The sequence below is a fragment of the Mastigoproctus giganteus genome, chromosome 10, assembly GCF_048544385.1.
Source record: "Mastigoproctus giganteus isolate SK-2022 chromosome 10, ASM4854438v1, whole genome shotgun sequence".
NCBI lineage: Eukaryota > Metazoa > Arthropoda > Arachnida > Uropygi > Thelyphonidae > Mastigoproctus > Mastigoproctus giganteus.
In genome coordinates, this window is record NC_143584.1 from 225,711,893 (window position 1) to 225,738,779 (window position 26,887).

At 38.8% G+C, this 26,887-nt stretch overlaps 1 protein-coding gene across 5 annotated transcripts in view; it reads left to right on the forward strand.

The window, feature by feature from the left end:
* Positions 1-26,887, forward strand: part of LOC150079994 (uncharacterized) — a 64,913-nt gene that overhangs the window by 18,537 nt on the left and 19,489 nt on the right. For 4 of the 5 annotated variants that reach the window (XM_090383957.1, XM_090383958.1, XM_090383959.1 and 1 more), the window contains 4 exons: positions 7,933-8,085; positions 13,915-14,079; positions 26,147-26,284; positions 26,673-26,828. In XM_090383957.1, the coding sequence (XP_090240083.1) occupies positions 7,933-8,085; positions 13,915-14,079; positions 26,147-26,284; positions 26,673-26,828 (612 nt within the window). The remainder of the gene's footprint in view (positions 1-7,932; positions 8,086-13,914; positions 14,080-26,146; positions 26,285-26,672; positions 26,829-26,887) is intronic. The other variant, XM_090383961.1, reaches the window with a different exon arrangement.

Sequence of the window (26,887 nt, forward strand, 5' to 3'; positions counted from 1 at the left end):
CAATTTTCAAAGGATGATTGAGTGGAAGAAGACAGAGAGTGGCAACCAATGGACACAGCTCTTAGTGGACTAATGTTATTACTGGTGTCACCCAAATTCCGTGTTGAGCCCATTGTTGTTTTCGGTATTTATGAATGATATTGATGAAGGTATATCAAGCTTAACGTCAAAGTTTGCAGATGATACAAAGGTTAGCGGTGTTGTTAATTACACTAATGACAGTATGCTGCTGCAACAGGATCTAGATAATTTGGGCAGATGGGCTGAGAAGTGGCAACTGAAGTTTAACATTGAAAAATGCAAAGTACTGCATGCGGGTAGCAGTAACCCAAGAGAAACGTACCAACTGGGTTGTGTTACGCTGAGATAGTGGAGAATGAAAGAAACCTGCGGGTATTTTTGCAGTCAGAATGAAGTTTGTTTTCTGAGCAGTGCAGAGAGGCTGCCAGAGTAGGTTATGGGGTCTTTTTAATGATATACAGAAATTTTATGAGCAGAGATAAGGAGATGATTATCCCCTTGTATAAGGCAATGGTCAGGCCACAGCTTGAGTACTGTGTACAGGTCTGGAAGCCTCATTTTAGGAGGGATGTAGAGATGCTAGAATGAGTACAGAGAAGGGCAACAAGACTGGTGAGGGGAGCAAAGGGGTGCTCTTACCAAGAGAGGCTTAAGTTCTGTAAATTTCAGTGGCTGGAGACTAGGTACCTGAGATGTGATCTGATTGAGGTGTACAAGGCCTTGAATGGGTTGAGTAAGCTGAATGCTCATGGGATTCTTCCTCTTGCTCAGATTAAGAACCTGAGGGGCTACAGATTCAAATTGAGGAATGACAGTTGTAGAATAGATGTGCAGAAATTTGCCTTTAGCCAGCGGGTGGTTGATTGCTGGATCAAAGTTCCATCTGCCGTTGTGGAAGTTGATAGCTTAAATAAATTAATTCAAGGAAGAACTGGACAAACGTTTGGAGCAAAGGGATGGGTGAATTGGAAGGTGTTTTTTTTTTTTTTTTTTTTTTTGTCTGATGCTTATAAGCTTGCCTTCTTGCCTCTACTAATGCTAATTAGAAATTTTTTCGCTACTGTAGATTATATTTACCCTGAAAATGACGCCTCTTTTCCGGTGAGGCCCCGGGTAATTGCCGGTTTGGCCGTAGCTTTAACGCGGCACTGTAAAGAACTGTATTATATTTGCTAAAAGAAAGGAAAAACTTTGCATTTATAATAAATTTGATTAATTTTAATCATTGATGGATGCTAACATAATAGGGACTACAGAAAATTGTGTCTTTCTGATATACACTGAGCAGCCTCTTTCTTAAGTACAACTGCTTAATAGCGTCTAAGGCCCGATGTTTTATGTCATGATTGGGCACTATGCAGGGCACAAGATCGCAACAGGATTGGACACTACTCCGTAAATCATAAAACGATTGGAATGTGCCCTGGTGAATAGGTCACAATGTATTTGTGCGAGTTGTCGAAGCAAACAGTATGTGCTTTCTCTGTTCCAAGTTCAGTTGTACGCACGTCAACGGCCTACTGTTACAACTGTTACAAAGAGTTAAAATTGACGACATGTTTTAAAAAAAAGGTACATGTTGCTTTCTGATAGAAAATTATAAATTTAGTGAAACAAGAATACCAGATGGAAGTTTATTTGTTCGGTGCACTAATAGAAAGTGTCAATGTAATGTTGGCGGTAGAGAAAAGACATGCCTAATCGTTGTGTGACGCAAACACAACCATCCTCTTCTCTCCGTTAAATTAATAAACCTTAAAAAAATCAGTTCGATTTTTAAGCGAAAAGCGCTGGAATATCTAAATGAGGAGCCAAGAAAACAGTGACAGGCCAAGAAGAGAAATTGAAAGCAATATCTCTTCTGATATTGTTCATTCCGATATTCATCTTCTAAGAAAAGCAATATAGGATGCAAGAAATAAAAAAATCCGTATCGTACCAAAAGAAACCCGAGAAGCTCCATACACATCTTCAGAACCTTACATCTCTGCAGAAATGTTAGAAGTGCATTTGGAAGGAGTCATAGAAGTTGATATTACAAATGAAAACGATGAAGAGTCCTCGAAGCCCAGTCATAAACGAAAAGCGAAGCCAAAACCGACTGCCGGAAGTACTCCATCAAATCGTTCAACACGTAATACACAGCCGGAACAGCAACAGGATTTTAAGAAACACCGAAGCATCCACATGCAGTGTAAACGTACATTCCTGGATAATAATTTCGGTCCGGTATGTTCCGTGTGTGATCGGCTTTGGTTATACAAAAAACATACACGGAGCAACATGGTCTTAGACGCCAATGCTCCTGAATTCTAACAACAACAATCTGATTTACTGTTCAACTCTATTTCTCTGTACAAATGCATTCATATTGTTTGTAAATATATCTTTGGTTCTAAGGTCGATATTCTGTTTGCCTGACGAAAAATCCGTATTTCCTGGAGATAAAAACCATGCTACCCTTGACTGAGACTGACTAACTCAGCCACGTCGTGAAAAAGTCCAATAATTTTTTTTTTTTCCTGATTGGTGGGATCGAACTCAGGCCTTTACCACCCGGTGTGGGGGAAAACGGCGATGGTACCAACTGTGCTATCTACGAGGGTTATGTTTTTTGTAAGTTCATTTTCAGTCTGCGCGGGTAGCACTGTGGTATCGTCACTGTCCTCTCCACACCGGATGGAAAAAGCTCGGGTTCGAATCCCGTCGATGGCAGTAGAAACTTTAGTGGGCTTTTTTCACTCCGTGGCTGAGTTAGTCGATCTCAGATGTACATAGCAAGGTTTCCCCCCCCCAGAAACTGGGTTTTTTTCTTCCAGCAAACAGACAAATCGACCAGAGAAGACACGCAATTTACAAAAAAAAATAAATATATGGGTAGATGTAATCATTTAGAGGGGACCCTAATATCATAATTTTGTAAGTTAATTTCGGTCTGCGCGGGTAGCACAGTGGTATCATCACCGTCCTCCCCTAAATTAATTTCCCTACAACGATCCATGTTATTAGCAATATCTTATGTGCAGAGGACTGCTTCGAACAATGCCCTTCAGGTTGTAGTGGGAGTTCTTCCCTTGGATTGTTTGTTCTGTTCCTGGGTATGATATACAAATCAAAAAAGGGAGCATCTGTAAGTTTATTGGATAATACTAACCCAGATAATGATCTTAAGGAGGAGAAGTTAAGAATTTGGAATCACATAGTATCTTAAGTGGCAGACTCGCTGGGATGCTGGTGAGTTTGGTGTTGTTACCTGAAGATATTCGCCAAATGTTGAGTATGTTTTATCAAAGACTATCGTCGTGGTTTTTTCCTTCCATGTACACTATATACCTTTTGCCTGGTCACAGATCCCTTAGAGCTAAGTTGTATGAGGACTAAGTTGTATTAGTTGTAAGAGGACTCGAATCAGACCTTCTGTTCTGAAGACACATGGAATCTTGTGTTATTCTATTGCCGTCATTATGTGGCATACAGACAGACAAATACTCTTAAATGAAATTCCCGACTTAGAAGAAAATGTCAGTCTTATTACTGCTAGTATTGATAACTTCAATGCTTTCCAGAATTTCTCTTCGGCAGATTTTACTAAAAGAAAGGAGATTCGTACAAATCTATAGTGGTCAAGGTATTTGTGACTTGACAATCTAGATTCTTTGATGCTTCTGTGCTGTTTGTGAGCTACTTTACCAGTGCGGGATTAAGGCACGGGCTAGTAGGCCCTTGCCCTGGACGTCAATCTTTAAGAGGCGCCAAAACATAAGAACGATGAAGCAAGAAATATATATATATATTCTTAGTAAGAGGGCGGCGAAAAACCTTTCTGCCCAGGAAATATCTTGGTCCGGCTCTATACTTTACTGAACTGTTTACTGGACTTGCTTGGATAGTTGACGAATGCTAACTTTCGGAGTATTCCCAAGAAGATTATTACAGAGAGCTTTCGTTGGTGTTTGAACCGGGCTGAGTTTAGTGCTTGGCTTGGTTATGAACTGTTATAATATCTTGTGTATCCAGATTTTCATGGTTGCACTGTTCTTTTATTAATCTTATCAATCGCTTTTTGGTTTCCAAAATTAGTATTATAGAAATATTTTAATGTTCGGTATAATATGCAAAATTATTTACCTCATACAGGCTTTTCATTTGAAGGGTTTGTTTGAGTGGTTAAAATGGATTAAAATGGATTAAAACAAAGCTACAAGATGATCTGTAATAGAGCCACAGAAAAGATTCGAGAGGCAAAGGCACTTTATGAGAAATCACTAGCAAACAGAGCAAAGAGGGGGATAATTAATTCTTCACATATATAAATGCCTAGAAGAGCACGACAGACCAGATCGAACCTTTACGTAAGGGAAAGGGGATAGTATTAAATACACCAGCTGCCGTTGCAGATGAACTCAGTTATTTTGCATCGATATTTACAAAAGAAAAACCTTTTGTGGCAATGGAAAATTGTACGAGCGAAGTTGAAAAATATGTAATTAATGATATTGAAATTTCGCAAGATTATTTAATGAAAAACCTTTCGAGCCTACAGGCCAGTAAGGCTCCTGGAGTTGATGGAATATACCCTATAATCTTAAGGGAGGCGGCAAGCGAGTACATTGAACCATTGAGGCTAATGGTTCAATGGGTGAAGAGCAGGACAAACCAGATCGGACCTTTACGTAAGGGAAAGGGGATAGTAATAAATACACCAGCTGCCGTTGCAGATGAACTCAACAGTTATTTTGCATCGATATTTACAAATGAAAAGCCTTTTGTGGCAATGGGAAATTGTGGGAGCGAAGTTAAAAAATATGTAATTAATGATATTGAAATTTCGCAAGATTATTTAATGAAAAAACTTTCGAGCCTACAGACCAGTAAGGCTCCTGGAGTTGATGGAATCTTAAGAGAGGCGGCAAGCGAGTGCATTGAACCATTGAGGCTAATTATGCGAGCATCACTAGACTCTGGGGAGATTCCCTTGGATTGGAAAAGTGCCAATGTATCTCCCATACATAAGGGTGGCTCTAAGAGTGAAGTGGGAAATTATCGACCTGTCAGTCTGACTTCAGTGGTAGGGAAAATCATGGAGGCAATGATCAAGGGTGTATTTCAGGATCATTTGGATAGAATTGAAATTCTCAAGGATACTCAGGGAAAATCATGTTTAACAAATCTAGTTCGCTATTTTGAAAGGGTCACTCACGAGCTGGATTTAGGGAATAATTTCGACATTGTTTATTTAGATTTCAGCAAAGCTTTTGTCTCAGTCCCACATGAGCATTTGATTTATAAGCTGGAACAAGTTGGAATCATTGGGAAAATCCTTAGATGGTAGCAGGATGGCTTCAGGGCAGGAGGCAGAGGGTTGTGATAAATGGCTATTCCTCAGATTGGGTTGATGTAAGAAGTGGAGTTCCCCAAGGATCAGTATTAGGACCACTATTGTTTTTAATTTTCATAAACGTCATTGATGAAGGGATAGAGGGCGTGATGTCTAAATTTGCAGATGATGTTAAAATTGGTAGAGTAGTTAATGATCACTGTCAAGCTGAGCTTCTTCAGAGAGACCTAGATAGACTTCAGGAATGGTCATAAAAATGGCAGCTATGCTTTAATCCAACAAAGTGTAAGGTATTACACCTGGGAAACAGTAATCCCAAAATAACTTATTCACTTGGTGGAGTTCAACTAAACCCAGTACTGGAGGAAAGGGATTTGGGTGTTACGATACGGTCAGACATGAAATTCTCTGAGCATTGTAAACAGGTTGCAAGGAAGGCCCATGGTGTCCTATCGATGATTTATGGAACTTTTGCAAGTAGAGATAGGGACGTGATAATCCCATTATATAAGGCTTTTGTTAGACCACACTTGGAATACTGTGTTCAAGTATGGAGACCGCACCTAAAGAAAGACATTGAGCTTCTTGAAAGGGTGCAAAGACGGATAACTCGTCTGGTGAGATCGACAAAAGGGCGTCCTTATGAAGAAAGACTTCGAATATGTGGGTTGCAGAGTTTGGAAACTAGACACCTTAGAGGAGATTTGACTGAGGTGTTTAAGGCTCTGAGAGGCATCAGTAAAATGAATGAGGACAAAATTTTCAAGATTATAAATGATGCTAGAACTAGGGGACACAAATTCAAGTTACGGGGGGAAATGTTTAGATTGGACTGCAGGAAGTTTTATTTTAGCCAGCGAGTTGTAAATTGCTGGAATAGGTTGCTTACATGGGTGGTAGAGGCTGACAGTTTGGAGAAATTCAAAGGTCATCTGGATAGTACCTTCGGGTGAGGGAAGCGCATAGGATGATAGGTTTAATTTCCTTTTCTTTTTTTAATTATTATTATTTATTTATTTATTATTATTATTTTTTTATCATTGTTTTATTCGGAATTTTTTTTTTTTTTTTTGTCTGGTGCAGCATAAGCCATAGGCTTTCTTGCACCATGCGGCCATTACTAATACTAAATTAAAGGGATTCTACCACTTTTTTTTTTTTTGGCAGGTTCTCAGGTTTGGGCGAACTGAGAGCGGGATTGCAGGCACCCGTCGGTATTGCACTATTTCTGGTGGGTGCAGGATTTGTGCTATAAAAAAAAAAAAAAAACTGTTGAGAAAGAAGGCAGGAGCCTTCGAAAGCTACAGTTGTTTTATCGCTCTTAGCCCGGTATATTTTAATGTATTTTATCCGATGTATTTTATATATTTTATCTATTTTAGTTATATAATCGTTGTAAATAAGTTATTATTTTAAAAACACTGTAATTTATTGTAAATTTAAATTATATAGCTATCAAGATTCTGGTTTTTGGTTTGTTTTTTTTTTGCCTTATTTCAACACATGGTTGGTGAGAAGCATTTAAAAGTATAGTATTTGTGCTATATGCACCACATACAGTGATAATAGACCCGAGCCTTGCTCCATGCGCCTAGAGACGGGCACCAGGCGGCAGCTCCCGAGATGTTGGCTGCTCCATGTTGGTGAAATGGCCTGACACACAACACACGCTTAAACTTCCACTTTTCTTTTCTATACTTGTTCAGGCCCGTTATCTAGAGTTTCTACCTCATCATAGGTTATCAAGGTGGAGATGAGCTTATGCCTGAGAGCTACTTCGTTTCGAGAACACACACACACGCGCGCACGCACACACACACACACACACACACACACACACACACACACACACACACACACACACACACACACACACACACACACACACACACACACACACATGTTAAAGATATGTACAGAGATATGTAAAGATATGTACAAATATATGTAAATAACTCTTGTATATTAATTGATGTATATACATCTTGATTGTATAGATTGTATATTGTGTTTGAATAAACTAAAAAGAAAACGCAGCCCCCACACCGGGTTGTAAAGGCCCGGGTTGAAATCCGTCGATGACACGAGGAACTTAATGGGTTTTTTCATTCCGTGGCTGAGTTAGTCGGTCTCAGGCGTAGATAGCAGGGTTTTTTCCTCAGAATCTGGGGTTTTTCGTTCAGCAAAACAGACAAATCGACCAGAGAACACGCACAATTAACAGACATAAGACATGCACAGCACTGCATATGAATTTAAATATTCGCGTATCCTAATATAATAGTTAATTATATAATAGATGGCCTAGTATAATAGTTGTAAGTTCATTTCAAAATATAGCGGGGGGTTCTTAGATATTATTAAAGTTGTTCATATTATTAAAGTTGTTCATTCCTGATGTGGGGAGTATGTTAATCTGAATATTTTATAGTTATGGTATATAATTTTAACAATATGAAAGTCTGGCTTATTTAAAATTGATAAATTTGTAAATTGGGGTCAAACTTGTACTGTCCTGTGAAATTGCCATTTCTTGAAACATTCTAGAATTTCTGGTTATTTTCTTCCTGCAGAATCATGAAAGTGAGTGTGAACTAGTTCTAATAAAGTGTGAACAGTGCAATGCTCATGAATTTAGAAAAAATATGGAGAAGCACATAAATGATGACTGTCCCTTTATGCGGTGTTCTTACTGTGAAAGGCTCTGTCAGAGGAAAGATATCAAGGTAAGTTCTAAATTTCTTAATTCTTACAATCCTTAATAATCGAAAATGCATCCTGAAGTTAATAAGCACAACACTTTTATGTAAACTGTGATGGTTGCAGAGCACTGTAACAGGCCAGAAATGTGTGTAATATTATGTTCGTGCAGTGTGTGTTGTTTCTGGCCGTTTTGTCACCAGGGACACACACACACACACACACACACACACACACACACACACACACACACACACACACACACACACACATTCCCAGGAGACAGGACAGCAGAAAACGAAGAAATAAAGAAGAGAATGGAGAATAGCATAAGGTAAAAAATAGTAATAATAAAAATAAATAAATAAATAATAAAATAAAACAAAACAAAAAATAATAATAAATGTAAATAGAAAATAATAATAAATGTAAATAGAAAAAAATAATAAATGTAAATAGAAAAAAATAATAAAACAAGCAAAAAACAATAAAATAAAATAAAATAATATCTTTATCCATGTCTTTGCCCACGTCTTTATGCAGTGTTGCCCAAAGTAGTCCACAAAGTGAAAAGGTGTATTGTCAAACAGCAGTAGTAATGTCATCCAAAAACAAGATCAGCAGGGAACAAGTTCTAGATATAATTCTGTTAATTTGGAGTGGTATCAGCAGTGACTGGTTGATGACGGTAGAGGAAGGATTTAGTTGTGGAGAGTCTTGATAAAGAATGAACCAGAAAACTGCAGCATCTGTTAAAATCTTCGTGTGTTCTTGAAAACCAACAAAATTTTTGGACATGACGTTATCAGGACGACAAACGAGGCAACAGGTTGCATTTTCATTTATGAAATGTTTTCAGTTTGATTGCTTGCGTTAACATTGAAAGACTTCTTGCGATTAAAAGCAGCATTGCAGAAGGTTTGAAGAGCCTGGAAATTGTTGACAGATATGAATATCTTCTCACGTCCGGAGGATAAGTTTGGTACTGTTTCCTTAAGAATCAATCTTAGCTCCTCGTAAATGGAGCATTCAAAAAGTACGTGAGAAGAGACTTCCGGTAGCCCACATCGACAGGAGACTGTATTAGAAAGTTTGAATTGGTAGAATTTTGCGTTAAGCGAACCATGTCCAGTTAGTATGTAGAGGTAAATACTGAGGGTGAAAACCATTTTATAGTGGATGATGAAAGTAGTGCAGTTACGTCGGGAACGAATTTTTTATAATAGCTCCTCTTTCGGTAGAATTACATTTATTCTGCCAGGTCTTCACTAACAAATTCCAGCATCGGGTTCGTTCAGTTTTGGGATCAGCCTGAAGGTTTACAATGATTCCCTGAAATTCCGTAGAAATGCCTCTGCGGATGTAAAAGCAAAGCCCACTAAAGACGACATGCAGGTCAAGTGGCATATTGTCTGCAAGAGTCTGTAGAGCTAGAGTTGATACTGTTCGGCAAACGTGGAGTAGGCTAAGGAGAAAACAACGTTGAATAGTGGATAACTTAGTTTGTACCGTTTTAAGTGCAGTACGTCTAAACCAAAGGCTGGCAGCATAGGTTGTAATTGGGATTATGGCAGCATTATAAAATAGATGTAGGGTTTTAGTGTTCAATCCCCAGTTTTGTCTGGTAATTTGGAGCAGCATTGGAGTAAAATTCTTAACTTTGACGGACAGACGTTGAATATATGCAGTAAAGGAAAAGCGGTCGTCGATAATGACTCCTAAAAATTTGGTGTTAGGACAAATGGAAGTGATTTTTTGTCAAGTTTTACAACTGGTGGTCTGCCATGGTCTAATTTGTGTTTAAAAATCATGATCTTCGATTTGGGTGGGGATAATTTCAATTTGTTCTTAGAGTACCAAGACGATAGTTCAAAGAGTACTGTATTGGCATAGAGTCCTGAATCAGATCTTGATTTTCCATTCACCAAGATGACAAGGTCATCTGGATTCGCAAGTTGTTGTATATTTCGAAATTCAGTCGTCCTAAGCATCCAGTCATCAAGAACTAAGTTCCAAATCAAGGGACCCAAAATTGATCCTTGGGGGCAACCACGGAAGACAGATCTGCGAATCTTCGTGCTTTTAGTGATGAGGTGACAGTACGATCAGCAAAGTAGTTTCTAACAAGTTTATAATGCCGAAGAGAGCAATGATTGTAACGAAGTGTACCGAGGGCGCTCTCCCACCATAAAGTATCAAAAGGGCCCTCAAAATCGATAAAGATCGCCATAACGTACTTGGAAGTGGAGCTATCAATAAGGTGGTGAAGTTCTAATAAGGCGTCTTCGCATTCAAGCCCTTGCCTAAAACCGTATTGAAGAGAGGATGTGGAGCTGGTAGCTCCCTGCAGTGTGGTAATTTTATTAGCGATTACTCTCTCTAACACTTTTCCCAGGTGAGAGAGCAAGACTATGGGGCGGTAGGATCTGGTATTGACTAGTCGCATTGTCTAGTACCAAGTTTATGTAAAATCTTAAGAATGGCGTGTTTCCATGGTTTGGGAAACGTTCCAGTCTTTAAGCAGTTGTTGAATAATTTGAGTAGAACTTTGGGTTTTTAGATCATAAAAATGTTTGCTAAATATATTATCAATCAGGTCATGCCCAGGACATTTTTTTGACTGAATTTTTTTCAGGATTGAAGTAAGTTCCTCTGCAGTGAATGGACTTGTTTCTTCTAAAGGAAGGTATTTTTGGCTTAATTCTGGAATACATATATGCTGTGAAGTGTCAATAGTGAGATCATCATTAGCCAGCAGTTGGTTCAAGATGGCATTTATGGAGTCTGTAAATGTAAGAGTTTCCATACTGTTGGAGGTAATGGAGTTAAAAATGTCACCCAGGATCATTTTATTTTTAGCAGTTTTATAAATGACACCCCAAGGATTATTCTCAGATGTACGGACAAAATTGTGTCGGGATTGCAGTTTGCTTTCATAAATCAATTTTACGTATTTCCTTTTAGAGATTTGTGTTCTTCATGTAATCTGTTAACTTCTTCTTGAGGCCAAGTACGCTGTTTGCGCTGAAAATTTCTTCTGGCTTTGTGTACAAGTTTCCGAGTGGAAGAAAGTTCATTGTTCCACCAAAGTGTGCAGTTAGTTTTTAGCTTCTTTTTATGCGTAGATTTCTGAATTGCAGCAATGATAATGTTTTGAATCTGCAGTGCTAGTTGTTCGGCGGTAAGAGAATTAAAATTTTCTAGGTTGTCTTCAGGCAAACCAGAGAGAATGGAACGATTAAAACGATCCCATTTTATGCTTCTAAGAGAGTAACGTGTGAGATTATGAAGAGGTTGTTGAAGAGGAAGAGTTGATCCCAGCAGAAAGACGATAGAACGATGGTCACTTGTTGTTAGGTCAGTTTCAACGTGCCAGTCAGTAATATAAGGAGCAATACGGGCTGTGACCAGAGAAATGTCTATATTTGATTCGCCCAGGGAGTTATAAAAGGAATATGGCTGGTTTGATTGATTCAAGACAGTAAGCTGATGGGAGAAGATAATATCCTCAAGCACTAATACCCGAGCATCTGTGAAAGAACTATGCCACAACTGCAGAGTTTTGAGTCGAGTAGAATTAATAGAGGAATAGGGCCTAATAAACTGAATACGGAATCGATATAGTGTAAGTGAGGAATTATGTCAGATGACGGAGAACAATACAGCAAATTTCTCTTCACTGAACCTTTTCCAGTAGATCCACAAATGCCTTCGTTGGTAGCACAGTTGGAAGGATCACCATCCTTCCCACACCTGGTGGAAAAGACCTGAATTACAATTACGTCAATGACGTAATTGGAATTCAGGAATTCTTTTCAATTTTTATGGATATTTTTCACAACGTGGCTCAGTTAGTCGGTCTCGGGCTCCTCATAGCCTGGTTTTTTCTTCCGAAAAATCGGGTTTTTCGTCCAGAAAAACAAAAAATCACCTTGGAACACACGAATTTACAGACAAAATATACGGAGCAACAAGGCCTTAGTTGCCGATGCTCCTAATGCCCAATAACAATAACAATACAGTAGTTCCACAAATAGGAGTCCCAAACCGTGAGGTAACAATTAGTGCGTATCCTTTTACTGACAAAAAAAAAAAAAAAACAAAATGATAGAATTTATGAGTTGTTCTCTTGAAATATGAATGTTCGTCGGCCGGGGGTGGGGAATCAAATGTCCACACTTTCTCCAAATGAATTATAATAATTTAATTTGTTTGGAATCTGGTAAAATCAGGCTGTAGAGCGGCTCAGATGGGCGGAGGTTTCTTTGAAGTCTGCGTTTAACATCTTTTCTCCTGCACTTTCTTGCAGATGGTTTTTGATGGCCCTGCGTTTTCTCTGTTCAAGAGCGCCCGTCTGCGCGGTAGCACAGTAGCATCGTAACCGTCCTTCCGACGCCGGTTGGAAAAGGTCCGGGTTCGAATCCCGTCGATGGTGAGAGGAACTTTAATGGGCTTTTTTCTCCGTGGCTGAGTTAGTCCATTTGAGGCTAGATAGAAAGGTTTTCTGTTCAGCAAATCAGGCAAATCGACCAAGGAACACATGAATTTACAGATATAGTACACATGGGCATTTGAAAATTACTTACCATAATATAATATAATAGGGTTTTTTTTTCCTCTCCTACTTTATTTTATCTCCTACTATTTTTCAAATCTATTTGTTTCAAAGCTATTTTTCAAATCATTTTAGGGTGGTTAAGGTAAGTTTGTCGACGGTGTCCCCAGGTAGTAGTAGGGTTTTAGAAGCATCAGCAATTTATAGACAATATATTGCTCTGTGTATATTGTTAGTAAATTGCGTGTGTTCTGTGGTCGATTTTCTATTTGCTGAAAGAAAAATCCGAGTTTCTGGGAGAAAAACCATGCTAACCTCGCCTGAGACCGACTAATTCAATCACATTGTGGAAAAAGCCCTTAAAAATTCCTGACGTCATTGACAGTGGTGTCCCGGGGCTTTGGCCTGCGGCCCCTTGTTTGGAACATTTTTTTACAGGACTAGCTTAGTTTGCTCACTCCTTTGAAAATTTCTTTCGACGAAGATTTAGCCATTGTTGTTTCTGATACATCCTGTGCTGCTACCGAGGAAAACGCTAATCGAAGAAAATTCAAAAAACAAAATGCTGCTCTTTAAATCTAAGCTTGAACTTAGACGGCCTCCTGGAATTAAAGTTTTTGGCAAACTTCCAATTGCTACTCAGACTAAATTTCTTGGTGTTGTCATTAATCATAAGTTTCTATGCTCATCTCCTTAGCTCAAAATTAAAATGTTCACTGGCTCTAATGTTGAGATCTCTAAGAATGATTGGAGTCTTTGTAGAAAAATGCTTTTCTGCATCATAGTACTGTGTTCCTCCTTATGGTTACCTATGCAGTTAGTGCATGGTTCCATAGGGCAAGGAACTCCAAAATCCAGCCTAAACTAAATTCTCTCCGGAAAGATATACCATTATCAATTTTTAGGATTTTCAGGACCGTTTCCACCAGAGCAGCATTGCATGTTATTGCGGTGGCAATATCTCCAGATCTTTTTGTTATTTTCAGAGGGCTTTGTTTTCGCATCAAAAAGAAAATTCCGTCTAATTTTCTTAGTATTGAACTGAATCTAAATTCTGATTCCAAAAAGATAAAAAAACAAGGTGTTTGAACGAACTTCTTAATGTATGCCAATCCAGGCGGAATAGGAAATTGCTTCCCAATGTGTCCTGCCATGACGAAATATATACAAGCTATATTATGGCCGAAAGATTCCCCCAAGAGGTATTAGGTAGGTAGGTTTCTGATGTAAAGCCAACTTGGGGTTAATTCAGTGTGCTAATACTGGATTTCGTTTTTTTTTTTTTTTTTTTTTTTTGCAGAGTCACAAGCTGATCTGTGAGATGGTGCTCGCGGTATGTAAAGAGTACGAAGCTAAAATGCGTAGAAAGAACCTTCAAAAGCATGTAAATGATGAGTGTCCAGAACACGAGTTAAATTGTCTCAACTGCGAAAAGACACTTAAAAGAAAAGAAACAGAGACAGAGGTAAGCAATAAACTAATCTCGTTCATCTCAACTCGCCCAAAAATGTTGATTCTGCAGACATTTTCGATTCTCTCATCCTGTGATTAAACGTTCCATTTATAATCATTCAGAACCTTAATCACAGGAACAAAGGACATAAATGGCATCATCTGAAAAACATCATATGGAAAAGCCCGCTCTCAGACTTCAGTCAAAGAGTATGCCTGCGATGCCTTACGCACGCTTCGCCCCCATGTTCCACTTTAGAAACTTTACTGAACTTGTGTTGATTCTTACACAAGAATTGAAACTGATACTTCCGTTGCTAATCGAATCTTTTTCAGTAATATTCCAGTATAATTAGCGTTTGACGGTTCATGTGCAAGTAGTCTTCAGCATTGGAAGAGTGGTAAATGATCAGCACCAAGATTCAGTATTTCACACAATTGGCTGGAAAAGGCTGAGTCTTATATAATACAAAGAAGAAAACGAATCAGATCAGATCATTCAGGTATATAAGGTGATGAATGGTTTGAGCATGCTCAATGTTGAAGGAATTCTTCCTCTTGATCAGATTATGTACTTGAGGGGACATAAACTGAAATTGTGGAAAGACAGTTGTAGAATAGATGTGCTGAAATTTGCCTTTAGCCAGTGGGTAGGTGATTGCTGGAACAAACTTCCATCTGTCATTGTAGAAGTTGACAGCTTATATACGGTAATTTCAAGAAAGAACTCGAGAACCTGTTTGAGTAAATGGATGGGTGAAATGGGAAGGCTTTTTTTGAGCTGATGCTGTAAAAGCTTGCTTTTTTTGGATCATATTCCTCTACTAATGCTAAATACTCTTATGTAATAGTGTAAATAAGTCTTAGTTAACCCATCTGATGTTGTTGAAGAACTTAACAGGTATACTTCTCATCGATGATTAAGAGGCGAAACACTTCAACGTGTGGGAAATTAGCGATTTTGAAATTAAAGAATACTGTTCATTTAGGAAACCTTTCGAGCCTAAAGACGGGTAAGGATCCTGGAGTCGATAGTGTACTTCTGAAAATTTTGAGGGAGACAAATAGTAAGTGTACTCTCGGTAAGGGATCGGTTTGAACCATTATGATTAATTAAGGGGTCATTATTGGGTTCGGAAGAGAGCGATTGCTTTGGATTGGAGAAGTGCCAATATATCGCTATTGCTAAGGGCAGTTCAGATAGCGAAATGGGTAACTACGGACTGGTTAGTCCGAGTCTGATGGTAGAGAAAACCATCGAGGCAACGATAAAGAATGCAGTACGTGGATACTTAGATAGAAATGAAATACTGAAGGAAGCAGCAAAGGTTTTTTTAAGGAAAATTGTTTAATTAACTTAGTTAGCTATTTTAACACAGTCAGTCAGGAGCTGATTGTAGGAAATAATTTTTGACATTGTTTTCCAAGAGTTTAACAAATAATTTGACGGAGATTCTCATAAGAGGTTACTGTATATGCTAGAATATGCTTGTTATAAACAGGATGCTACGGCGAATTGTAGGAAGCTCAGGGTTGGGATAAATGACTATCCTTCAGATTGCGCTAACGAGTAGTGGGTTCTCAGGAATCGGCTCGATGACCACTGTTGGTTCTGATTTTCTTAAATAACATCGACGAACAAATAGAAAGCGTAATGTCAAAATTTGCAGATTATGTAAAGAGAGGAAGAGTAGAAATGATTAGCACCAAACAACTCTCGTTCAGGACCGCGTCGATAGGCTTCAGAAGTAGTCAGAAAAGTGGAAGATATGTCTTAATGTGTCTTTTCTACTCGTGCTTGAGGACAGTGATTATAACCACACGGATGAAGGTACAATTTTAAATTCCTTACGAGGAATTTTTGTGGGCTTTCTTCGCAACGTGGCTAAGTTAGTCTCAGTCAACGGTTTGCTTACTGAAACTTGGGTTTCCGTCCAGCAGACAGCAAACCGACAGAAGAACATGCCTTAGTTCCCTCATAGCCTTAGTTGCCGTGGCGCTTAATACACGCCCAATCCCACTTGGGGAACAGCATCATCAAAATATACACTTCGTGGGACTGACTTATAAACTGCACAGGAAGAAAACAATTTCGGAAATACGATACGTGTGTGCAATGTAAATGGGCAGATGCAATGTAAACGAGTAGAAGTCCCATGATGTCCTATCAACGATTTATCGAATATTTGTTTGTAGAGATAAGGAGGTCAAAATCCCACTGTATTAAGGTAATCGTAAGCTGGGTTCAAGTTGTTGTAAGGTTTTAGGAGCATCAGCGACTAAGACCATATTGCTCCGTTTATATGTCTGTAAATTGCGTGTGTTCTGAGATCGATTTTCTGTTTTGCTGTAGGAAAAACTCGAGTTTCTGGAAGAAAAAACCATGCTACCCTCGTCTGAGACCGATTAACTCAGCCACGTTGTGAAAGAAGCCCATAAAAATTTCCTCCGTCATCGACGGGACTCGAACTCGAGTCTTTCCCACCCGGTTGGAAAAGGCCCTCGTTCGAATCCCGTCGATGACGCGAGGAACTTTTATGAACTTTTTTCATTCCGTGGCTGAGCTAGTCGGTCTCAAGCGTAGACAGCAAGGTTTTCTCCCCGGAAAAACTGGGTATTTTCGTTCAGCAAAGAAGGCAAATCGACCAGAGAACATACGCAATTTACAGACACAATACACATGGGTAAGTTGAAGTGATTTTGTAAGTGACCCTAATATAACATAATAGTTTTTGTGTAAATTTTAACTCCGCCATAGTATTGTTTGATGAATGTTTGCCTCTGTAAAATGGCCAGAACATCGAGATAAAACTTCGAGCTTCTTGAAAGGATCCAAAGATCGGTTGGTTGTTGAAGACTTTTAGATCATATTTTGACGTATAAAATGTCTGTGAATTGCATGTATTCTGTAGGCGATTTGCTGTTTGCCCGAACGAAAAAGCCGAGCTTCCGGGAGAAAAACCATACCAACTTTGCCTGAGACCAACTAACTGGGCCACGTTGTGTAAAAGGCCCATTAAAATCCCTCGTGTCATTGATGGGATTCTCTTCGACCCGATGTGGGGAGGACAACGATTATACCTATTGAGCTCCTCACAAGGGCCCAAAGATCGGCAACCCGCCGACGTTTCGACCCATTCAATTGGTGCGATGCGCAAAAAGGCGCCAGGTACCTTAAAGCTCTGAGAGGCAGAAAGAGTAGAAAGAGGGCTATTTTCACTGTTATTAAGGATTCCAAGAACAAGCGAATAAATTCAAAAACGAAAGAAAAGGTTTAGACTGCAGGAAGTTTTCTTTTAGAGAACGAGTTTTTAATTATTGAAATCAGTTAACACGTAATTTAAAGATCAGCTGAATGGTTGCCTACACTAAGAAATTCCCGGGACAATTAGTTTATACTGTGTGTCTCTTATAACTTAAAAAGTATTTAATAAAAAATATACAGGGTGTTTCAGTTAAACGTTTCAGAACTTCTAAGAGGGGTAGGGTACATCCTGACAACTCGAAACCATATAGCAATGTGGGGTCGGAAATGCTTTCTGTGAAGCGGTGTTGTACACAGAAGCACCATAAAGAAAAGAGACCGTAAGTGAGAAATCGTTTTAATAATACATGAAAAGAAGCAAAAGGTACATGGATTAAAGTAAGTGTTCGAAGTTTCTTCCACGGACTACAATGCACGCCTCACATCTCCGACGCATGGACATCCGAACATTCTGGAATACTCCAGGCGAATTTCGAATTTCTTCGGCAGCTACTGCGATTCTTGCAACCAGCTCCTCAGCATTGTCAACAGGGTTGTCATAAACTAGCGATTTCATATGACCGTGAAAATTCCTTAACAAGGGAAGGAATTTTCAACACGCATAACGACCATATCTGGGCGGTCGAGAACCCGCATGCAATACGACGTCGTGCAGCACAGATTCGATTTTCGGTCAATGTATGGGCCGGTATTATGGGAGATCACCTCATCGGACCTTACCTGTTACCGTGTCGTCTAACCGGACCTATCTACTTGATCTTTCTGCAGCAAGTATTGCCACAACTTTTGAGAGATGAACAGATTTCTGCATCGACGCAACAGACAATGTGGTTCCAACACGATGGAGCCCCTGCCCATTATAGCGGAGATGTTCGTAACTACCTGGATGTCACATTTGGTCAACAGTGGATCGGACGTGGTGGTCCCGTGCGTTGGCCTGCTCGGTCACCCGACCTATCATGTCTTGATTTTTATTTCTGGGGTCATATGAAATCGCTAGTTTATGACACCCTGTTGACAATGCTGAGGAGCTGGTTGCAAGATTCGCAGTAGCTGCCGAAGAAATTCGAAATTCGCCTGGAGTATTCCAGAATGTTCGGATGTCCATGCGTCGGAGATGTGAGGCGTGCATTGTAGCCCGTGGAAGAAACTTCGAACACTTGCTTTAATCCATGTACCTTTTGCTTCTTTTCATGTATTATTAAAACGATTTCTCACTTACGGTCTCTTTTCTTTATGGTGCTTCTGTGTACAACACCGCTTCAGGAAAGCATTTACGACCCCACATTGCTATATGATTTCGAGTTGTCAGGATGTACCCTACCCCTCTTAGAAGTTCTGAAACGTTTAACTGAAACACTGTATATATTCATTTTTATTCCTCCAGCAGAGGAATAAAAATGAACCGTCCTACTGTTGGAAACTTCCCTCCAGGTAGATGCATAAGGTCTTTGTATAACAAGACGTACTTACCCGACTTGTCACTAACGTTTTATCATAATCCAATAAAGATTTTTAATTGTATTATTAAGTTTTGTGTTTGCTCCTGTCTTTGGAGTCCTAGTGTAGTTCAGAGTTAAGGCAGCCACACTGCACTCAGCCAATCTTACTGTCCTGCATTGATCAGAACCCCAGCAACAAGTCTCGCATATGTTCAAGGTTTAATGATCAATTGTTACCACATGTGATGATTTGGGGAGGGAAGTACACATTTGTTAACGTGGGGCTTGCTCGACAAGAATTTCGGCCTTGAAATAAATACATCCGATTATTTTTATGCACATTCGTTTAAAAATGCACACGGGAATTCTTACCTAAAATTTATCAGGTATTCCAGTCGTTCATTCTTGACTGGAGGGAAGGGGAGGGACAAACATTAATATTCTGGATCACTTTTTTTTTTTTCAGTATGGTTATTGAATTTAATTTCTCCAACGAAGAAGCTTATTTAGAAATTTCTAAATTGAGGTTAAACTTGTGTGTCTTGTGAAAATAATTCGAATGCGCAGTTAATTCTAGAATTTCTGGTTATTTTCTTTCTGGAGAGACATGAAAGTGAGTGTTTACTATTTTTAATGTGTGAACAGTGCCATGCTTATAAATTTAGACCTGATATGGGGAGGCACATAAATGAGGAGTGTCGATTTGTCTAGTGTTCTGCCTGCAAAAAGCTCTATCTGAGAGAAGAAATCAAAGTAAGTACTAAACTCTTTAATTCTTAACTTTTCCCACACAATGCACGATTAGAGTGGTTTATGGGGGAAAAGACTCATGTAATACTAACTGTTTAATACAGGGACGTTTCTCATCCACTTTAGGAACCCAAGTATAAAATCTAGAGAAGAAAAGAAAAGACTTGTATTGCGTAATGCCAGTTGGCTGCATTAATCACTTTAGTTTCATTTATAAACGGTTAAGGGTTGGGAAGCCGTTTCAGTCTTTTTATATTGAATAATATTGTTTCTAAATGCTTAATTAAAAGTCAACCACTAATTATCCTATTTTAGGTAACTTAACCTTATAAGGTTTTAATATTTTCTTAATTTCCTTACGATTGCGTGACAATCTTATTTGTTTCTTCTGATTATGAATAAGAAACATGTTCAAACTGTCCTTGTGGACAGCAAATGAACCTTTAGGTTCAGGGGAAAAATAATAAATTCCCTCCATTTAACTACAGTATGTTACTTTCATAAGGTTCAATATTTAATAGGTTGTTACTTTTATATCTTTGTGTCGTATGATGTGCATATAACATTGATTTTACTGACATGGGCTACCACTCATGATTAATAGGAACCAGTGAAAGATAATTTTACCATACTTATTCTGTGGTTGTTCTTCCCCCCCACCCCCACTTCCTCTCTTAGAGAAATAATCACCAAATAAAGATGGAAAAACTTATCTGAATTTGTATTAAACTTAAAAACAATGCGTTACATTTTATCAAGACAACGTGGATGTCTGCAAATTTGTCAGGGTCGAATGCAAGACGTGTTGTAATGAAATATGCCCATCCAGTAGTCTCCAAATGGACATGACAAGGCGATGTCCGAAGAGACTCGGCAAATGATTGATTGATTTCTTCCCTCAGATAGATTCTGTGATTTGAAGTTAGAAGCAGCCCGCGTTAAAGTAGGTCTGAAAGTTGTCTTTCTCACTACTAGTAATTATTGTAAGTGGTCCAAATTTAGCTGAAATCAGACAAATATAAATCCGACAGTTAATTTGTTATACGGTGGTGTAATTTGGCTTAGCGCTGGAAATTCTATTGCTGAGATTAAGATTGCTAGATGACCTCCTCGGCAAAACCAAATAATTTGTTTAATGGTTTCGCATATCCACAGCTTCCGGTTTCGATTATTCCTAGTTTCCGGGTCAATTTCGTCAAAGTAGATGGCTCGTCGGATGGTATGGTTCGGAGGGAGGTAGATTTATAATAAGAAATAGTAATCTGGGGCTGTGCTAATTGGAGGAATAGTAGTAGTAGTAGCACTTGATGCAAGAAAGCAAGTGTAGGAGCTTATGCAGCATCAGCCAAAAAAAAAAAAAAAAAAAATCACACCATACCCTCCAAATGCCTGTCCAGTTCCTCCTTAAATTTATTTAACCTATCAACTTCCACAACGACAGATGGAAGTTTGTTCCAGCAATTAACCACCCGCTGGCTAAAGGCAAATTTCCGCACATCTATTCTACATCTATCCTTTCTTAATTTGAACTTATGTCCCCGTAGGTTCGTATTCTGAACAAGTGGGAGGATCCCATCAGAATTCAGCGTGCTCAACCCATTCAAGGCCTTATAGACCTCAATCAGATCACCGCGCAGGTGCCTAGTCTCCAGCCACTGCAATTTGCAGAACTTAAGCCTCTCTTGGTAAGAGGATCCCTTCATTCCCCTCACCAATCGTGTTGCTCTTCTCTGTACACGCTCAAGCAAATCTACATCCTTCCTAAAATGAGGCCTCCAGACCTGTACGCAGTACTCAAGGCGTGGCCTGACCATTGCCTTATACAGAGGGACAATCACCTCCTTTTCCCTGCTAGCAAAATTCCTATATATCATTGACAAAACCCCATGACCTGCCCTAGCAGCCTGTCTACATTGCTCAGAAAACTTCATATCTGACTGCACAATTACTCCCAGGTCTTTTTCATTTTCTACCACCTTAAGTGTAGTACCACACAGTTGGTACGTTTCTCTGGGGTTACTTCTACCCATATGCAGTACTTTGCATTTGTCAAGGTTAAACTTCAGTTGCCACTTCTTAGCCCATCTGCCCAAATTATCTAGATCCTGTTGCAGTAGAACACTGCCATTACTGTCATTAACAACCCTGCCAACCTTCGTGTCATCTGCAAACTTCGACATTAAGCCTGATAAACCTTCATCAATATCATTGATAAATATACAAAACAACAGTGGACCCAACACCGAACCCTGTGGGACTCCACTAATAACATTAGTCCACGAAGAGCAGCACCCATTGATTACCACCCTCTGTCTTCTCCCACTTAACCATCCTTTTATCCATTGTAGCAACTTACCCTTAATACCATTCTGCTCCAATTTGTACAGTAGTCTTCCATGCGCAACAGTGTCAAAAGCTTTCCTGAAATCAAAGTATATGATATCAAAATTATTTTTTGCATCCAGTTCCTTTGTGACCACATCATAATAACCAATCAAATTTGTCAGACAAGACTTTCCCTTAACAAACCCATGCTGTGTCTGAATTATTGCTGCAGTCTTGTCTAGATGATCCTGCAATGCATCTTTAACCAGTGACTCCATTATTTTACCCGGAACAGAAGTTAAACTAACTGGTCTGTAATTACTCGTGTCACCCTTCGAACCTCCTTTGTGAATTGGGGATACATTTGCACATCTCCAGTCCGTGGGAACCTCCCCTGAATCCAAGGATGCTCTCATAATTATGGCATAATTATATTTAACTTCAACAATTTCTCCTCCACTTTGCTCTCAGTTATTACAAAATCATTAAGCACACTGCTACAATTTGATAACCTTCTTCCATTTTCAAACTGTAATAATTCCTCACGTGTGAATGTAGATGCAAAATACTCATTCAGTTTGTTTGCTATCTGAGCAGGATCATCAACAGTCGAACCATCGATGTCAAGTGGACCAATCATATTCATCCCCTTCCTTTTAGAGTTTATATAAGTAAAGAAATCCTTGCTGTTTTTCTTAGCATCTTTTGCCAAAGATTTCTCGTAATCCGCCTTTGCCTGCCGAACCTCCTTTGTGACCTGATTACAGACTAGCTTATATCTGCTACAGGCTTCTGCGTCGCCTGATAATTTATATGCATCCCATGCATTTTTCTTCTCTGACACGAGTCTCATTAGTTCATTTGATAACCATTTAGGCCTAAAACAATATTTCTTCATCGGTATGAAAAGTCTAGTAGCTTCCACGATTAATTCCTTGAATGCTTCCCACTTAGAATTTACTGTTTGTGACATCGTCAGTTGATCCCACTGTACAGAATTTAAAAACTGTCTGAGACCAGTGTACTCCCCTTTACGGAAGCAAAAACCCTTTCCTTTACCCCTGACGGTAGTTACCTCTTTGAGTAAATCCCACTTCAGCACACTGTGATCACTGCCACCTAGTGGTTCCTTTATCTGCAAATTCTTAATACACGAATGATCACTGCTGATAACCAGATCAAGAGTATTACTTTCTCTGGTTGCCTCTCGAACATGCTGCTGCAGAAAACAATCATCCAATAAATCCACAAAAGTCTGACTAGTGTGTGAGTGACCAACCCACAAGTTCCAGTCAATATCTGGGAAGTTAAAATCCCCCATTATAAGACATTCTGATTTACTGATCCACTCTATTTCTCTGTACAATTGTTCATTGTACTCATTCGAGTCATTAGGCCTATAACACACTCCTACTCTTATTTTTGCTTTCGCAGTGCTTATGTCACACCAAACTGACTCAACAGTGCACTGTCCATCTATATCAACTGGACGCACTTCTTTTGATTTTATGTTTTTCTTAATTAACAGCATAACACCTCCTCCCTTTCTGTACTGTCTATCCTTTCTGTACACATTGTACTCCCCAAATTCCAGTTCTGCATTCCTTATATCTTTGTGACACCACGTCTCTGCTATCCCAACAATATCCGCCTTTGATGTCTTGACCAACACTTCAAATTCATCAAATTTATTTACTATACTTCTAGCATTGGTATACATGCTCCTATGCCTATTCCTTTCGAATGAACTGTTTGAGTTGTAAATAGGTCAAGAACTGGCTAAGAGTAAAATTAATGCTGTGCATATGTACTATATTTAAATAATACCGAAAATACGAGTTTTTACTAAGTACAGTACTATGTATAAATATAGTGCAAATGCATCAGGAATACATAGCTATATCTGAATAAATCAGATTATTAATAAAACGGCATCGTTTTAAGTTATATCTCATATTGTGAATACCTTCACAACGAGTTGCCATGATATTGCACTACTTCGAATAAGTAACGCTTCACCTAAGGAGAAGACTAATGTTACTTATTCTCAGATGGGTACCACCACCCAGACGGCACCGTTTCAGGGCTATTTGGCCCTTCTTCGGTGGGTGGGTAGGTACCCGAGTGATGCAATGATGGCAAAACAATTATGAAGTATAACTCCACAATATGAGAGATGCCTGATGGTGTATCATGTATTTAGACTCAAGCGTTTAGGGCATAAGCCTCAAGCTATGAAGGAGTCTAGACTATGTATAAATATAGTGCAAATGCATCAGGAATACATAGCTATATCTGAATAAATCAGATTATTAATAAAACGGCATCGTTTTAAGTTATATCTCATATTGTGAATACTTATTATCTATATTGAATACAGATAATAAGTACAGTACTTATTATCTGTAATACGAGGGGCAGTCGATAAGTATTGACATTCACCTGGAAATATTTTATTGAAAATTGGCTGGAAATTTAATCCTTCTACATATATGTAGCTCCCTTCTAGATCTACATTTTTCCAATCTGTGTCCAAGCTCTTTCGAGGCGATTTGAATAGAACTCCTCATCAGTCTGAAATCTGCGGCCCCGTAATGGTGTCTTCATTTTGGAGAAGAGAAAGATCACTGAAGGTGAGATGTTAGAAGAATAAGGCAGGTGCTGCAGATTTTAAAAGCCACACCTGATTGCAAAGTCTTCTGTGAGAGTATCCATATAAGCAGGGGCGTAGTAAGCATAGCTTCCACGTTTCTTCAACTTGATAGCATCTCTTGAAAAGACTAACAACGAGACCTCTTTGGCAGAGACAATTGAACCTTGGCTCTTTTTTGGGGTTGGGGTGAAGATGAATGTTCCTATTGTTTACTCATCGGTTTAGCTTCTAGGCATAGTGATGTACCCAGCATTTATCCATTTTCACAGTTGGGTCAAAAAAAAAAAAAAAAAAAAATCGAACTTTCCTCTAAAAAGCTCCAGAAATTGTGAGGAATGCTGTTTCTTGTGGAGCTTTTGTGGAAATATCAACAATCTCGAACCCATCAGTATGCGTGCAGGAACTCATACGTTATGGTGCACACAGATGTTCACTTCATAGGCGCCTCCGTAGCCAGGTGGGCAGGAGCAGCAGTGCATAGCACACGCTTCTTGATTAGACCGCGGTTCCAGCCCGTGACCACCAAATACGGAGGATGCGGAAAGGTCAGGAAATGACCACCGCATATCCCCGGAGCAATATGGCCTTAGTTGCTAATGCTCCTAAAAAAAAAAAAAAAACCAAACAAGATGTTCACTTCATTTATTATAAAATTTATAGTTGATGTCTATCTTCAAGGACTAGCTGTTCTACTTTATCCACACAGGGGTCCGTGGCTGAGATGTCTTCTTTCGCTTGGGTCATCGTGCACACTCACGCCCGAATTGTCTTTTCCAATTTTTCTCTGTTTCCTATGATGAGTAATCCTCCCCATATACAGCTTTCATCTGCTTATGGATTTGCTTTGCTTCTTTGCCTTACAAATGAAGAAATTTTATAATGGATTGGGACGCCAACTTTCTCTAGCATATCACCTACCACTGTATTGTGACAGGTGATATGATATGCTATATCATAGCTCTGATTCAGTAACCGATGGACCTAGGAAAACGAATAAACATACATTAACCTATGAGTTTGAGTATAAAATCCCTAACTCAAATATTTCTAAGAGAGAATAAATATTTATTGGCCGCCCATCGCACTAACTCATAACATATAAAATATCTTTGAAATAGTTGGAGTGTTCCTGATGCTCCTAAAACCTTACTACAACAACTGCAAATTCCAGCATTTGGAAAGTAGATGGGGGGGGGGAACTTAATCGAAGTGTTTTAAGCCTTTAAATGGATTGAGTAAATTTAATGATGATTGCATTGTAATTATTTCTCAAATAACTCATACAAAGGGACATAAACGTAAATTGAAAAAGAAAGATCTGCGAAAATTTTCTATCAGGCAATAATTGTTTGTTGGAACAAACTTCATTCTGGTATTGTGTTAGTTTGAATAAATTTAAGAAAAATTATTCAAAATTTTCGAAGAAACAAACAGAAAAAAATATGTTACGGCAATGTGACTGAAGAATTCATCATCCTAAACCCGAAGAGTTGGCAGCTATGACTTAGTGTCTTACATAACATCTAATTATTAATGCTTGTTAAGAATGGGAAAAATGGTCTCAATAAATCTTTTGTTAGACAATTGAACTGAAATTCCCAAGTGCAAAGACTTGTAGAAGCATTTATTCTTTATTTGATTTCAGTACCACGAACAGTCCTGTGCACAAACAATTTGTCTAGAAAGCCAACCTGAAGTTAGTAAGGAGAATCCACCAAGCAGTCCAGAGAAGACAGATGCAAGTCTGAACACTAAAGATGAATTTCCCGAAGAGGATATCCTGGTAAGTTCTGGATAAGTGATTTCTTAATTTATAGTAAAGGAGTTAATTTTTTTATTTACGCTTCAGTATGTCCAGATAAGGTCAAAGAAGTTTACAAGATAGACGCTGTATATCCGTTATAATTATATTGTCAAACGCGAATTAACGGTTCAATGTGAGGGCCCGATTTTCCGATTCAGAAAATGTGTAGTGATTACAGAAGAGAATGTACATGTTGTAAAGCCTCTGATCTGAGGTGCATCTGTAGTAGTTTGCAAAGTTTTCAGTTACAATCCTTGCATCGAAGTTATGTTGCATGTGAAAATAAGAAGACAGATTCTCCATCTTGTGTTAGACACTCTCTCTTGGTATATGCTTTTAAAAACAATTGGCCTTTATTCAATTTCAGAGCCAAGAAAAATTCATCACACCAACTGAGATTCCAGAAAGCCAACCTGAAATTCCATGTTTGGACGTTGATCAAGGCGACCCGCTTCTAGATTCGCAAGAGAAGAACTGCATAAGTCTTAAATTTAATGCTGAAGTTGTGAAAGAGGATATTCAGGTGATTTTTCACTAAGTGATGTTAATTCCAATCAAAATATGAATGAATTTTGTAGTTCT